Raw genomic sequence first — 14,487 nt, 5'->3', positions numbered from 1 at the left:
GGTAGCTGGTAAGTCTGTGTTACTGCCATTTTTTTGCTAAACCTTGTATCAGAATACAGTTTGAAATTCTTGATACTAGGATACTATGTACTCTTAAATTAATAATTAATCCCTGTTTGCGTATTGCAAATGCATATATCAGACAACTGCATAATGTTATGTACTATAAAACACAAAATTACTTTCACTTTAATAATAAACACATTACAGTAGCTGTTATTTTAATGGCACATTGAAAAGGACATTTTCATATAGGTTTCCAAAATTCTCCATTTACAAATATGATACCATCAGGTTCTAAAATATTTACAATATATTTTGTATACTGTATGTATTTTTTAGGTGATAAAGTCTTGTTAACAATGAGCAAGAAATCAGTTGTACATGGCACGTCATTTGATAGAGTGGCAATAGAAATCTATGGATAAAATGCTATCATTATTGTTTAGTCTCTATCATTTATCATGAAGAATTGTACATATCATGAAAACAATAAAACTTGACATAATGAAACAGGATGAGAAATGGTTGCAATTAGGTGTATAAAAGACAAAATGCTTTGTGTTCAGATTGATGGACATGAGGAAAGATTTCTAATGTGTCAGTAATGGTAAAACCACGTATGGCCATAGCAGGGTTATATGAATGTAATAACTATATATGTACCATTATACAAAAGATTTGGGTAATGTTATACTGTATACTGTAAAGTGCACAATTTGTTACAGTTATTTTCACCTATAGTAACCAAACAGCAGGTAGCATTTCCTAGTCAACTGTTTAAAGGCAAATATCTTATTTATCTTATGTGCCTCGGTTATAATGTCATTGGTATTACCAAAAGAAGAACAGGAAATGTTTCAGTATCCATCAGAGATATTTGTTTTCATTTAGGATATTATCCACTGCTACTGCAGTTATTGCATTAAATACGTAGTAGATGCAATATATCAAAAAATGTTTAGACAAAAAGGTATCCAAGTTTATGAATTGACGCATTAAAAGCAGTAGATCCTTTGGTAAATGTGTCAATTTGTTCAACACTTTCTGTAGTCCAAGAAATCTTTCCAGTCATGCAGTCTGTCATTTACTTGAATGGAATCTGACACTATGGGGATCATTTGCTATCATTCAGAATTCCCTTTTTTTCATGAATTGTATTTTTCTCTAAAAAATTTTTTTTTAATTTTTCTAAAGCTATAAACATTCAATATTTATTAAGGTGGTTATTTATTGAAGGCTAGTGAAGGTAGTTTCATTAAAAACTCGAATTTTTCAGATAAAAAAAAACTCAAGTGATTCGAGATTTATTGTCCTGAAGCTGCTAAAAGTCATAATGTGAAAATACTCCAGCTAAAACCTGTCAAGGTCATGTAGAAGTCAATAGCAGAGGCCCCTTTAACCATTTGAAGATGTTTTTTGCCTTTATGATTTTAGGGTTTTTTATGGTGGTTTTCACTCAAAAACTTAATCAATTTGAGGTATTCAATTTTTTTTGCTGATGACTTGATCAATTTGAGTACTCAAGCTTTTCCCTAATTGCATTTGAGTTTTTTACATTTGTTTTTTTTCATAAATAGGCAACATTTGAGTTGAGAGTTTATTCAAGGTAGAAAAAACCGAACAAACTCGACTTTTGATAAATAACCCCCTAGGTACCAACACCAGTCAGACTTTTAGAGGTTTTCAGATATTTTGCTATTAATTGCCTGAAAAACCTTTTTAGAGGTATTAAACATACTGTATTTGTATTTTTTTGATCATTCAGCATTTTTTTCTGTTCATACTTTTTTAATTTGGATCTTTTAATAACTTTCATGAGATTAGAGATTTTAAAGAAATAGTGTTTAATTGTGGTTTCAAAAAGTTCTAATACCACTAGCATTTGACCTTTAGTAGATGGGCCTCTTAAGGGGTACATTTAGCAACATTTGAATTAAGTTATTATTTTTTTTTTTGCTTCAAAAATCTTAAATTGAAAACTCAAATTTTCTAGATCTATTACATTCTAAAAACTCAAATATGAAAGATTTTGCGTTTAAAAGCAGACAAGTTCATGCAAAAGGCAATAGTAGTTATTTTTTAATTTAAGATGCATTTGAAATTTAAAAAAAGATGGGTAGAATGTGACTGCTTTCTAGATTTTTTTCCAGACAGAACTAGCTTCCACTTAAATAGTATCAATGATGACATTACACCCTCAGTCTCAGTTGGGCCCTCACATATACAGTATGTCCCACTTCACATCTGTGACACCTTTTAGCAGACTTAGATCACCTCCAATGGAACCATGATCCATAAACAGGCAGTATCACCTGGGAGAGAAACCTCCAATCTATTATTCTATATTGGTTTGCAGAACTGCTATTTGTAGATTCAACTATCTGACTTACATTCCTGGAGTGTACTATGACAGGAGCTCACCTACCACTATCTCATACCTCCCTCAGGGGGCCCTTCTCCAAGGTTTATCACCCTTAGGAGATTTTTGAACCAATGCCAGGCTCTCAGCAAACACCACCTTCCTCAGCACGTGGAATCCAAAGAGAAAGAGTACATGGTGCATTTCATTTGGGACATCTCCTGGCCATATCTGAAACTACCAGGGAACATTAAGAGGCACATTTACCAAAGGTTGAATTTCAAATTCATGTGATTTCTTTTAAATGTTTTTATATTAGAAAATCTGATTGGGAGGTTATTTAATATAAAAATAGAATATCTAAAACTTGCATGAATTTTACCCACTCAAAAACTTGAATAGAATTAGATTCTAATTCGACTAAACTTGATTCTCTGAAAAAAACTCGAATGTCAGGAAGGTTACTAACATGTCCCGGGGCCTCTCCTATTGACTTATACATGAACTTGGCAGGTTTTAGGTGGCAAATAGTCTACTTTGAGTTCTTAAACGGCTAGAGAATGATACATTTCAAAACTCGAATCGAGTCACAATTTGAATTTGAGAGTTTTGACATAATGATATAAAAAATTCAAATTTTAAATTTGGCCCTTAATAAATCTGCCCCTTAAACATGGAAAGGGAAACACTCCCCTTCCATCTTGAAATTATGCCCAGCTTTTAACTGATCATATCAGAGAATTTCCAACCAGTAGGGGATTTCCAAGACATAGGGAAAGTTAACCCTATGGACCCCTAGGGGCACATTTAGGGGGCCCATTTACCTAGGGTCAAATATCGAGGGTTAATTAAAAATCCTTTGACTTTGAATATCGAAGATGAAGGATTTTGCGCTATTCCTACGATCGAACGATAGAGGGAATAATTGTTCGATTATCCTTTTGATAACGATTCAAAGGATTTTAATCCATTGATCCAAGTATATTCCTTCGAGCAGGAAATTGTTAGAAAACCTATGGGGACCTTCCCCATAGGCTAACATTGGCCTCGGTAGGTTTTAGGTGGCGAACTAGGGGGTCGAAGAAATTTTTAAAGAGACAGTACTTCGACTATCGAATGGTCGAATAGTCAAATGATTTTTAGTTCGAATCATTCGATTCAAAGTCAAGGTCGTAGTCGACGGTCGAAGTAGCCCATTTGATGGTCGAAGTAGCCATATTCGACCATTCGAAATTCGAACTATTTTCCTCTATTCCTTCACTCGAACTAAGTAAATGGGCCCCGTACTATTGGTCGAATATCGAAGGTTAATTAACCCTCGATATTCGACCGTCAAAGTAAAATCCTTTGACTTCGAATATCAAAGTCGAAGGATTTACCACATTTCCTTCGTTGGAACGATCGAAGGAAAAATCCTTCAAATCGAACGATTCAAAGGATTTTAATCCATTGATCGAACGATTTTCCTTCGATCAAAAACAGCTTCCCCAAAGGCTAACATTGGTGCTCGGTAGGTTTTAGGTGGCAAAGTAGGTGGTCGAAGTTTTTTTTAAAGAGACAGTACTTCGACTATCGAATGGTCGAATAATCAAATGATTTTTAGTTTGAATCGTTCGATTCGAAGTCAAAGTAGTAGTCGAAGGTTGAAGTAGCCAATTCAATGGTCGAAGTAGCCAAAAAAATACTTTGAAATTCGAAGTATTTTTTATTCTAATCCTTCACTCAAGCTAAGTAAATGTGCCCCCTACAGTTTTTTTTAATAAACAAGCATTCAAGATTTTTGAGTTTTCTAATTTTTTTATTGAAAAAATGCTAAAATATAAAAGTTTTAATATTGACAAATCTACCTCCTTCAGTTACAAGCAGATTCCATAGATTCCATTCAAATAACAATGTGTGTATTTATCTAGAGCAATTTTTAAAATCATTTAACATAACAAATATAATTGAGGACCTGAAATTCAAAGGCTCAGACAATAATAATAATTATATATAAATATGATTATTGTTCAGATGATTCAAACTGTATTATTGAAGTGATAAGCCATTTATATAGATGACTAAAATTCCAGCAAAGTTTGAATGTTTGCAAACTTACAAGATTCCTAAATGAAACTTCAATAAATACTATTTAAAACAAAAAGTTTACTTTACGGTTATTTTTAAGGAATTAATTTGGACCCATGATATTTGTAATTTTTTTGAATGTTTTCAGTTAGTGAATTGAATTGGTCATATAAAAGTAAATGTATCAGACAGCTCTATGCTCATCTAACATCACCCAAAGTGATCTACAGAATGATACTACTGCAAGTACAGTTTGATCTATATGTTGTGGCATCTTACCTCTGCAAAAAGGAGATGGAAAATCCCATGACGCACCATTTCCTGGACTTACTATGCAAGTCAGTGTTGAATGACCCTCGAGAATATAACCAGCAATGCAACTGTATCTTATTTTGTCTCCAATATTGAATCTTGTTCCATGTAATAAACCTTTTGGAATTTCCCCTGGATTTCCACAAGTATGACTAGGTAACACTAAAAGAAAGAAGTAAATAGAAAGTAGTAATTAAAAATATCTGTACATTAAATGTAACACTTGAAAAAACAAAGTCATTAAAAAAGTACTTTATGTAAATGTGTTACTTGCAGCAATAAAATGATTAGTGTAAAAGTTTGCAGAAAATTAAAGTATATACTTTTATATTTTCCTTGTGAACCACAATTCGGCATAGTCATATTTGCAATTGTTTACCTTTTTAATTCCTAATACCCTGTTGTATGTGCTAACGTGTTTGTCCTTATGGGGCAGATTTATCATTCGTGTTAAAAAAAATTTAGTTTTCAAACTCAAATCTAATTAGAATCAAATTCTATTTGAATTCAATTCAAATTTGATTTTTTTTTTCTCCGAAAAATTCCAGGACATCAGCAGGTTTAAGGTGCTGAATAATCGAATTTGAATTCTTAAAGGGCCAGTACATGATAAATTTTGAAATTTAATTTTTTTTTAAAAATTGAATCTAATTTTAACTATTCCCTAGTAAAATTTCACTTTAAAAACCTTAAAATTTGTATTTGAAATTTGAAAATTGTAATTCTCACTTCAACCGTTGATAAATCTGCAAATTGTTTTTGAACTCCCATAACTTTGAAATTTGAATAAAAAAAGACCAACCAAAATTTGTCCAAAAAAATCAAAGGTTTTTTGTGGGTGAATATGCCATTTTCATTCAAATTCAATCTTAGGAATCAAAGTAATATCTTATTTGATCAAACTCAATTTGAAGGTTTTTTTAAAAAAACTTTGATTTTTCAAAGTCCACCAATTGACTCCAAATATGTTCTAGGAGGTCCTCCATAGGCTAAAACAGCAATTCAGCAGGTTTTAGATGTCGAATGGTTGAAGTCGAATTTTTAAAGAGACTGTACATGATAAATTTGGACTATTCCCTAGTCGAAGTACACAAAAATTAGCTTGAAATAAAAAAAAAAATTACTTTGAATTTTCACTTTGACCGCTAAAAAAATAGAATTTTAGAGATTTATTAAGCACAAACAATTAAAAAAAATATTCTCCAGTAATAGAGGAGCTAATCCTTACAATTTGTAAACAGCTTTGAGGCTTAGCAATAAATATCCCTTGGTCACCTGATCAGTCACCTGATCACACCGCCTAAGATGCAGGTTATGGTGGTAGTGAGAGGTGGATTAGTGTTCTAAAGACTTTGCTAAAAGTATATTGAGAGATTTCTAGATACTGAGTCTGGTTCCTAACTCTGTTTTAGTTTTTGTTGTGGCAAGTTGTTATTTCTGAGTTTTGAGCCCTGTGTGTATCTCCCTGCTGCTGCTGCCACACTGCTCTGGCAAGTGTTTCTTTTCTTATTCATGTTTTACTTTTGTGCGCCTGTTGTATTTACCTAGAGCTCTTCAGTACTATGTTGCAGATATATCAGAACTAGTTGTGCTCTCTGTGACCATGCATTGAAAGTGTTTGTCTTATTCATTAATGCAGCTACTCTACACTCTGCCTGCAGTCACTGCTAGTAGGAGCTTAACCCGTTTCAGCTCAAATTCTTCTAACTATCAGCTAGCTATTTGCATACAAAATTACTGCAACCACTTGCTCCTTCATAATTATTATTCTGGGGCTAAAACAACTTAGCTTTTATTGAAGAATTAACTTGTATGACCTTGAGTGAAACCTGCATAAACCCTAATTTCTCCATGTTACAGGGATCACATCATGTTCCTAACAAAAAGCTGCCAGAAGTCAATGGGAGTTGTCCCAGGCAAAATGAAAGCAACTTTTGAGTGTTTTGTTTATTTTTCTAAACTTTTTGAGAGTGGGTAGACCTATTGAATGTGATGAGCAGAATTTGATGTATTCAAGTTTTTTTTCATGTTTTCCATGTTTCATGTAAAAATTGAAAACATTAAATAAAATACTAACCAACTGTAAATATCACTTCTAGCTTTCTACTGCCTACAACATACTGTATAAAAGTACTTACTCAGTTTTATTCAAAGCAACATAGCAGTACAAATGTAACTGAAAGGTAAACCATGGCATGCATTATGAAATGCTATCTCTGGAAACCACCATCACACAGCAGTGTGATGGTATCTTAAATGAATCTGTGTCTTATAACACGGAGCTTGTATATTTTTAGTAATGAAATGTCATTTGTTCTAGAAGTTTTAGAAAATAATATGACGCTAGTTTTTCTAGTTTGCTAGTTAAATTAAAATTTAAAATTACATCCTAATTTTTTATACCCTACAATAACTACCCTGGGAACACCTTTAACTTGTAGATAAAAAATAGACTTGATGAGCAAGTCAATAAAAAAGGGTACCTTTATATATTATAACCAGAGTAAGAAACCTATACACCACCATGTGCAGATAATAAATACTGTACTTTTGTAGCCTTATAACAAACCTTGATATTAGTAAATATGGATCTGTACTTTTGCTTTATTAAGTATGCCTGTAAAACTGCACAGATCAACCACATTTCAATTTGCAGTTCAATTCAAATGACTTTGAATTGCACAGTTGGCAAAGATTTGAACAAACACGTTCACTCATCTTATACACAGCAGGAGCACCACAGGTTGGCCAACCCTGAATGAAAGGAGTACTAAAAGCCAGAGAATCAATTCACATTATCACTCTCAACATTTCAATTTGTTTTAGTCGTATTAAGGAAAGTGAGATAGACGTATCCCAGTTAGTTTATATTTCCATAGATTTTAAAGACCCTAAATATATTGTTTCTTGTGTTATTGTGTGCATCCAAACACACTTTTATTATAACATAATATATGATGTATGGTGATGTATTTGTTGCTTCAAGAGCTGTGTTTTCTATGTGTTTTCTATATACCAGAGCTGCCACAGACAAAAACCTATTTAACAGTTCTTGTACCTTCATGAAAGCTCACAGGTTTCTCTATTTGTAGTAGCATTAATAGCAGCAGTAGCATTTATAGTAGCAGTGATAATATAAAAAGGCAGAGCTAGATATCAGTCACCCAAGATGTGGTAAATGATTAAGAATCGCTACTGGTTATGAATTACAGTAGGTAGGGAAAATTACAGTAGGTAAGTAATTTTAAAGGAGAAGGAAAGGCAGCTGCGAAATATGCTGGCGCTATATAAATAAATATTAATAATAATAAAAATAAAGGCATTTTTACTTGGGGTGCCAAAAGTTAGGTATCTACTTACCTGACACCCAGGCCGGTGTAGAGAAATCTGCATCAGCCTGGGGTTATACCAGTGAGCACTATGGATCGATAGTCTTCCTACTTCATCTTTCTTCAAATTTCCCCGGGCAGACACATGCGCAGTAGAATGAAATAGCCTGCTTTTTCAAAAAAGTTGGGCTTTCTGCTATACTGTGCATGTGTAGGAAGCAGGAAGACAATAGCTGCGTGGTGCTTGCTTGAATAACCCCGGGCTGGTGCAGTTTTCTGCTGATAGCATCACCGGCCCTGGGTTTCAGATAAATAAAATACAATCACTTGGTGGTGCCTAACTTTAACTTTTAACTATAACATGCCTTTCCTTCTCCTTTAAGAATAAGTGATAATACAAACATGAAATAAGAATTGGATAGTAGATCATAATCAGGAAAATATTAAAATGAAAGAGCAAATGTTGGCCTTCAACACATAGTTATGTATAACAAGGCTTTAAATATATTGCAATACAAAGGAGGGTCAACATTTGTAGATAATTATATTTTCGGCACCAATGGGACTTTAATAACAATAGTATATTTGAGAAATGCATATCATTCATTTCATCTGCTTTCTGATTGGTTTGAATACAAGTGTTAAAATATTTTAGAAGGAATACCTGTCTTTTAGATGACACATGATCCAAGTCTATATGTCCTGGTTGATGCAAGGTATAATTAACTAATAATGACTATATATTGTGGATAAAGTGTAAGGGAAGAATCATACTTAACCAGTACCATATTTTTTCAATATATTCAAAGTCATATCTACAGTATGACACTATCTATCGATTTCCATCTCAGACGCATATTCTAATGCACCATCACCTCTGTATTGAAATTTTCTGTGATATGACAGTTTTTCTGACTATTAACAATTTATTTATAAATGTAAATAAAACTAAGCAATATCTGGGCAAAATTTTCATTGGAAAAGGTGAATAAAATGCAAAAAACAAACAATAAAAAACAATACAAACCACAAGCTAATCGCAACTATATACACTCTGTAACTATATAATTAAGGCATACTTATTTTAATGAAGATATTTCTAAGCTGTGGTATTCTACACTTAATCAAAGTTATAGATTTACAACATCATATACAGCATACTGGGTTTAATTATGCTATGGCCTCCAACTGTATTAACTTTAATAGATTTGTATTATTGTGCAGCCTTTTCCAGGACACATAAATGATACTAATAAGGGATAAGGCCCTATCTCTCTGTGGCATTAAGCCAGGAAGAGACAGGAGATGGGGGGGTGGTAATTAATCAGTTCAGGTTTTTCAAAATGGTTTCCTGCATGAATTTTCAGCAAACACTAAGCTAAGTACCAAAGGCCCTAGGACAATGGGTTTGTGATGTATACGTTTCAATTTTATTTTTAATTGTCAAATTTAACATCTCATTCAAATAACAAGAGATAAATATAGGTTAAATCCATAGTATTCATTTATTGGTTTCATTCACAGATGTGGGTATGAGAGGATATAATTAAGGGTGTATTCATCCAATTATTCCTCAGCCAGATCAGGTATACACCCTGCTTTTGATGCAAATAAGAGGAGCTAAGGCATTCCTTCAAAAAGCTGGGGCACTAGATTTCTGGATTGTTATCAGTTTGTAAAATCATATATGCCAAAGCAAAGGCTGTGTCTGTCATATGATAAGATCATATTTTAGCAAAGGTAAATGATTTAACAAAGGTAACATATTTATTACATAATGGGGCACATTTACTTAGGGTCGAATATCGAGGGTTAATTAACCCTCGATATTCAACTATCGAAGTTAAATCCTTCGACTTTGAATATCGAAGTCGAAGGATTTAGCGCTATTCGTTGATCGAACAAATACAATCAAAATACAGAGTTCTATCTTTTGTTTTCACACTTCTTTCTGTTACAGTTAGAGCTGCAGTATTTCTGGTCAGGTGTGTGTGAGGCAGCACACAGACCATCACAAAATGGTGGCTCAAGGTAATATGTCACTTAATATGATGATATCTATATGTATGTATATATATATATATATATATATATATATATATATATATATATATATATATATATATATATATATATATATATATATATTTATATATATATATATATATATATATATATATATATATATATATATATATATATATATATATATATATACATATATACATATATATATATATATATATATATATATATATATTTTGGGGGTAACGTTTTCCTTTAACCCAAAACAATAAAGTCCAGTAATCAAATGTTGCATGTTTCATATACAGTATTTGATTTAAAGGTTGCCTATCACATTTATCAAGGGTCGAGTTTTTAAACCCAGGTGAATAGGATCCACCCGAAAACTGGAATCAAATTTGAATTGAAATCTCGAATGTCAGGAAGGCTGCAAACAACTCCAAATTGATCCCTGGACGTCTCCCATTGACTTAAACAGAAATTAGGCAGGTTTTAGGAGGCAAATAGTTGAATTTGAGTTCTTTAAGGGCCAGTTTATGATAAATCTCAAAAATTGAATTTGAATATTTTGAAAAACTCGAATCAAATTGTTGCACTGCAGGTAAAAAATCTCTTGGACATACCTTTCTCTTGACTAACATTTGTATCTCTGCATAAAAAAACATTTAAGGGGGCCATATTCAACTACAGGGGGCACACTCGTAGTTGTTGGCTTAGTGAACAGAGCAGCATCTGGATGCACAGCCTAGCCCAGGGCCTTGATGGGGACTGTACCTCCTGCAATTTACTAACTGGTGTATGAAAATGATGTACACATTTGGGATGGGAAGGGTGCTTACATGCTCCCCCACCCCTCTAGAATTGAGCATGACCTAATGCAGGTCTGCAGCAGTTTGCACAATGCCCAACGCAGTGTACAAATTGCAGGCTTTTTTTGCACTTTGCATACTGATTTGAGCACTATCCATTTTGTGCGTCAGTCTGGCTTAATCGTGGGAAAATTACTTTTTTATGTTTTTCCAGCCATTAAAGGAGAAGGAAAGGCTCGCTCAAACTAAGTAAGCCTTATCAAAAAGGTCCACCTAAATATACCAGTAAACACTCAAAGTAATGCTGCTCTGAGTCCTCTGTCATAAGAAACACAGCATTTCTTTCCTTCTTATGTGTACCCAAGGGCTTCTGTATCAGACTTCCTGCCTTCAGCTCAAACTTCCTTGCCCCGGGTGTGAGCATGCTTGCTCATCTCCCCCCCCCCCCCCTCTATGCTGTAATCTGAGCCTATAAGTGAGCAGGGAGAGATTTCAGCAGGAAGTAATGTCACACCAAGCTAATACTGCAGCTGCTATCCTAAATAAACATAGAGCTTCTAGAGCTTTTTACTTAGGTATAGTAATGCATTCTACAGAATGAAAATAGCATTCTAGCTTGCACTATTGCAGCTAATCTATTGGCGATAAAATGCCTCAGTACCTTTCATTCTCCTTTAAGATTGATTGCTGCAAATAAGACCTGACTTGATGAGGTATTACTTCCAGGTTTGCTTTAGTATGTTGCATCAACACACACAACTGAATTGCACCTAATGAATTACACATTAATGTTGTTATTGATGTTGCATGCTGGAAGTGATACCATTCAAACACAAATGTAATAAGGAAAAACTGCTGTGCAAGTAGTGCAAGATTTACTAAAGAACATACAAACCTGTCAATTGATGACTCATGAAAATGTTGCAAGACAGGCTACCTAGTACATTCACATGGAAATTATTAGAGAAAAACTCCTCAATAGATTGTAAGCAGTCTTTCAAATTACTTTTTGCTAAAGAAAAGAAAACTAGTTCTCTTTTGGTCTTTACTCAGCTGGCAGCTGATCACTGTCAGTTGCTCATTTAAGGATAAGGTCAAAGGTGAAGACATCAAACACTAATGGACATGCTCTTCCCATACAAATAAATTTACAAGACATTGAGCTGACATGATTAAAATAATCAGAGCTAGAACTCTGGAAATGACCCCCAAGAAAAGAAAAACAGTAGTGGGACTTGCTGCCTGCTCTTCCCTTGTGATGATGATGCATGACATAATTCAGCTTTTGAGCAGCATTGGCATACACCAGGTGGTCGCAGATAGAGTAGGGACCTATAGATCATAGGAACACTAATTACCAAGGTAGAAAACATCTTGACAAAAAGCAATATAACATATCATTGAAATGACACCCACATATTCAAACACTTGGGGGTTATTTATTAAGGATCATGTTGTGTTTTTTCTAGGTTATTTTTTGGCCTAAAATCACATTTTCAGGTTTAAAAAAAACTCTAAAAAAAATGATTTAGAGGTTTTTTTTAAACTAAAATTTGGTAAGATTTATTACACCCTGACCCTGAAATTGCTCAAATCCTAAAATATACCATCTAAAACCTGTTGAGCTCATGCAGGAGTCAATGGCAGAGGTCCCTTGAACCATTTGAAGATGTTAATAAGTTGCATGATCTTCGAGTTTTACCTGATAACTTGAGAGCTTCAAGTTCTTTTCGTCAAAACCTTGGGGTTTCACAATGCAAACTCGCTGAATCATGTTTTTTTGCATTCAAGCTTTTTCTTAAATAAGAAACAATTTGAATGAGTTCATTTGAGGTATAAAAAACTCCAATGTTCAATCTTTGATAAATAACCTCCTTGGTTAACTGTAAAGGGAACAGTACCAAAGACTTTGGAATGAACAGTTTTATAAAGCTTCAAAAAATTTCTGTCACAGTCTTAGCAATGTCCTAGTAGTAATATAAATGTCACTGAGCAAAAAAAACAAAGTTTTCATGGAAGGCATTTCACAGGAGCTACGGTATATCTTGCACTAGAAAAAGATCCAGGGCTTAACATTTTTAACAGGATGTTGCTAAATTTTATGTGCCTTTGGACATGGTTGAATGATCACAATATTTGCCACTCAACATGAGTTGCCCCTTAAAAGCACAGTTTTTACAGTAAACAGGAGAAATGAAGCTAATCTGAATAAGCAAATGCTAAAAAATTGACCATTGTACTGAAAATTATGTCATGTTATGATATAATGGAGCCAGCAAAGGATGGCACTAGAAAATTAAATAAAAATGATCATAGACATGATTTTACACTTTACATAAATTGGATTAGCAATAGCTTGCTTATTCTTGACTGGTTTAGCCAATTGCTCATTCATGTGTTTCACAAGGAAAACAACAAGTAAAGGCTTCTGTGTACTTAATGCACTGCTAAAGAACATCAGAAACAAAAGTGGGCAACAAAATTGGATATTACTAAATGTTACCTTTGTGTGGAAGCAAACCTTGATTTTAATTTCTTATAGATTGTCAACCTCCCATGACTTCTACTTTAATAAGCAATCTAATTAGCAAAATTAAATGTAGTTATTTTATTTACAATCTATTTTGATGAATTGAGGTAAAAGGTTAATTCATTTTTATTATATTGTTATTCTTAGTAGTAAGAGAATTAATTATTTAATAGTTAAAAATGCATAAAGCAATACGGGTACTAAAATATTAATGTACATACAAAGTTACCTATAGATCACGTTGATCGTTGTTTACTGATAGTTCTGCTTTTGTAAGTAATTCTTACTTAAGTCCCTAAAACTGACTGTTTTGCCAACCTGATCCTGTCCCTTCTCAACCTGTTTTTTAATGCTAACAGACTACTGCTGCACAAATATGGCAGCCCCCAAATAGAGAAACATTGGAGATCAGATAGGTAAGATAAAAACATAGGGCATATACTTTCATGGCAAATTTATAAATAGCATGCAAAGACAATATTATGATAGATGCAATGGGTTTATTTTGTGGTGTCAATATCTCTTTAAAATTAATAGAAAATTAAAGGACAAGAATATTGAAATTTACTCTGAGTTACTAAATTATCAGGCCCCCCTCAGTGAACTATATTGCTATTATTTTGACTGGGCTGATTTGACTCTTCAAAAAAAATGATCATCATTTAAGCACCTCCCTTTCATCTTATCCAATGTGCCCTATTAGGTTTTCATTACATGACAGTTAAGTTGGGAAATTGTTATACTGTGTATGCACAACGAGTTTGTCTGGAGAAGGTGCAAGGGATAAGATGATGGTTTGGCATTTAGATAGAACGAGCCCCAGGATTTTTGCTGAATGCCTGGCTGGACAAAAATGCAATGTTCCATGCTTTTCCATATGTTGGTGCAGCACTTAGAAAGAATATTTTTATAAATGGAATATGTGAGTAGTGATGGGCAAATTTATTCACCAAGCCTGGATTTGTGGCAAATTTCTGCACTTCATTGACTCCAAATGTTTTTGTGAAACTGCCGTGAAAATTTGCAGTTGAAAAATTCACTGCTACAAAAATT

At 33.5% G+C, this 14,487-nt stretch overlaps 1 protein-coding gene across 1 annotated transcript in view; it reads right to left on the bottom strand.

Moving 5' to 3' along the window:
- Nucleotides 1–14,487, bottom strand: part of LOC108716186 (CUB and sushi domain-containing protein 1-like) — an 882,106-nt gene that overhangs the window by 459,446 nt on the left and 408,173 nt on the right. The window contains exon 4 of the mRNA XM_041563770.1: nucleotides 4,709–4,903. Within this exon, the coding sequence (XP_041419704.1) occupies nucleotides 4,709–4,903 (195 nt within the window). The remainder of the gene's footprint in view (nucleotides 1–4,708; nucleotides 4,904–14,487) is intronic.

Source organism: Xenopus laevis, chromosome 5L, assembly GCF_017654675.1.
Source record: "Xenopus laevis strain J_2021 chromosome 5L, Xenopus_laevis_v10.1, whole genome shotgun sequence".
Lineage (NCBI taxonomy): Eukaryota > Metazoa > Chordata > Amphibia > Anura > Pipidae > Xenopus > Xenopus laevis.
This window is presented reverse-complemented; position numbering and strand designations above follow the sequence as displayed.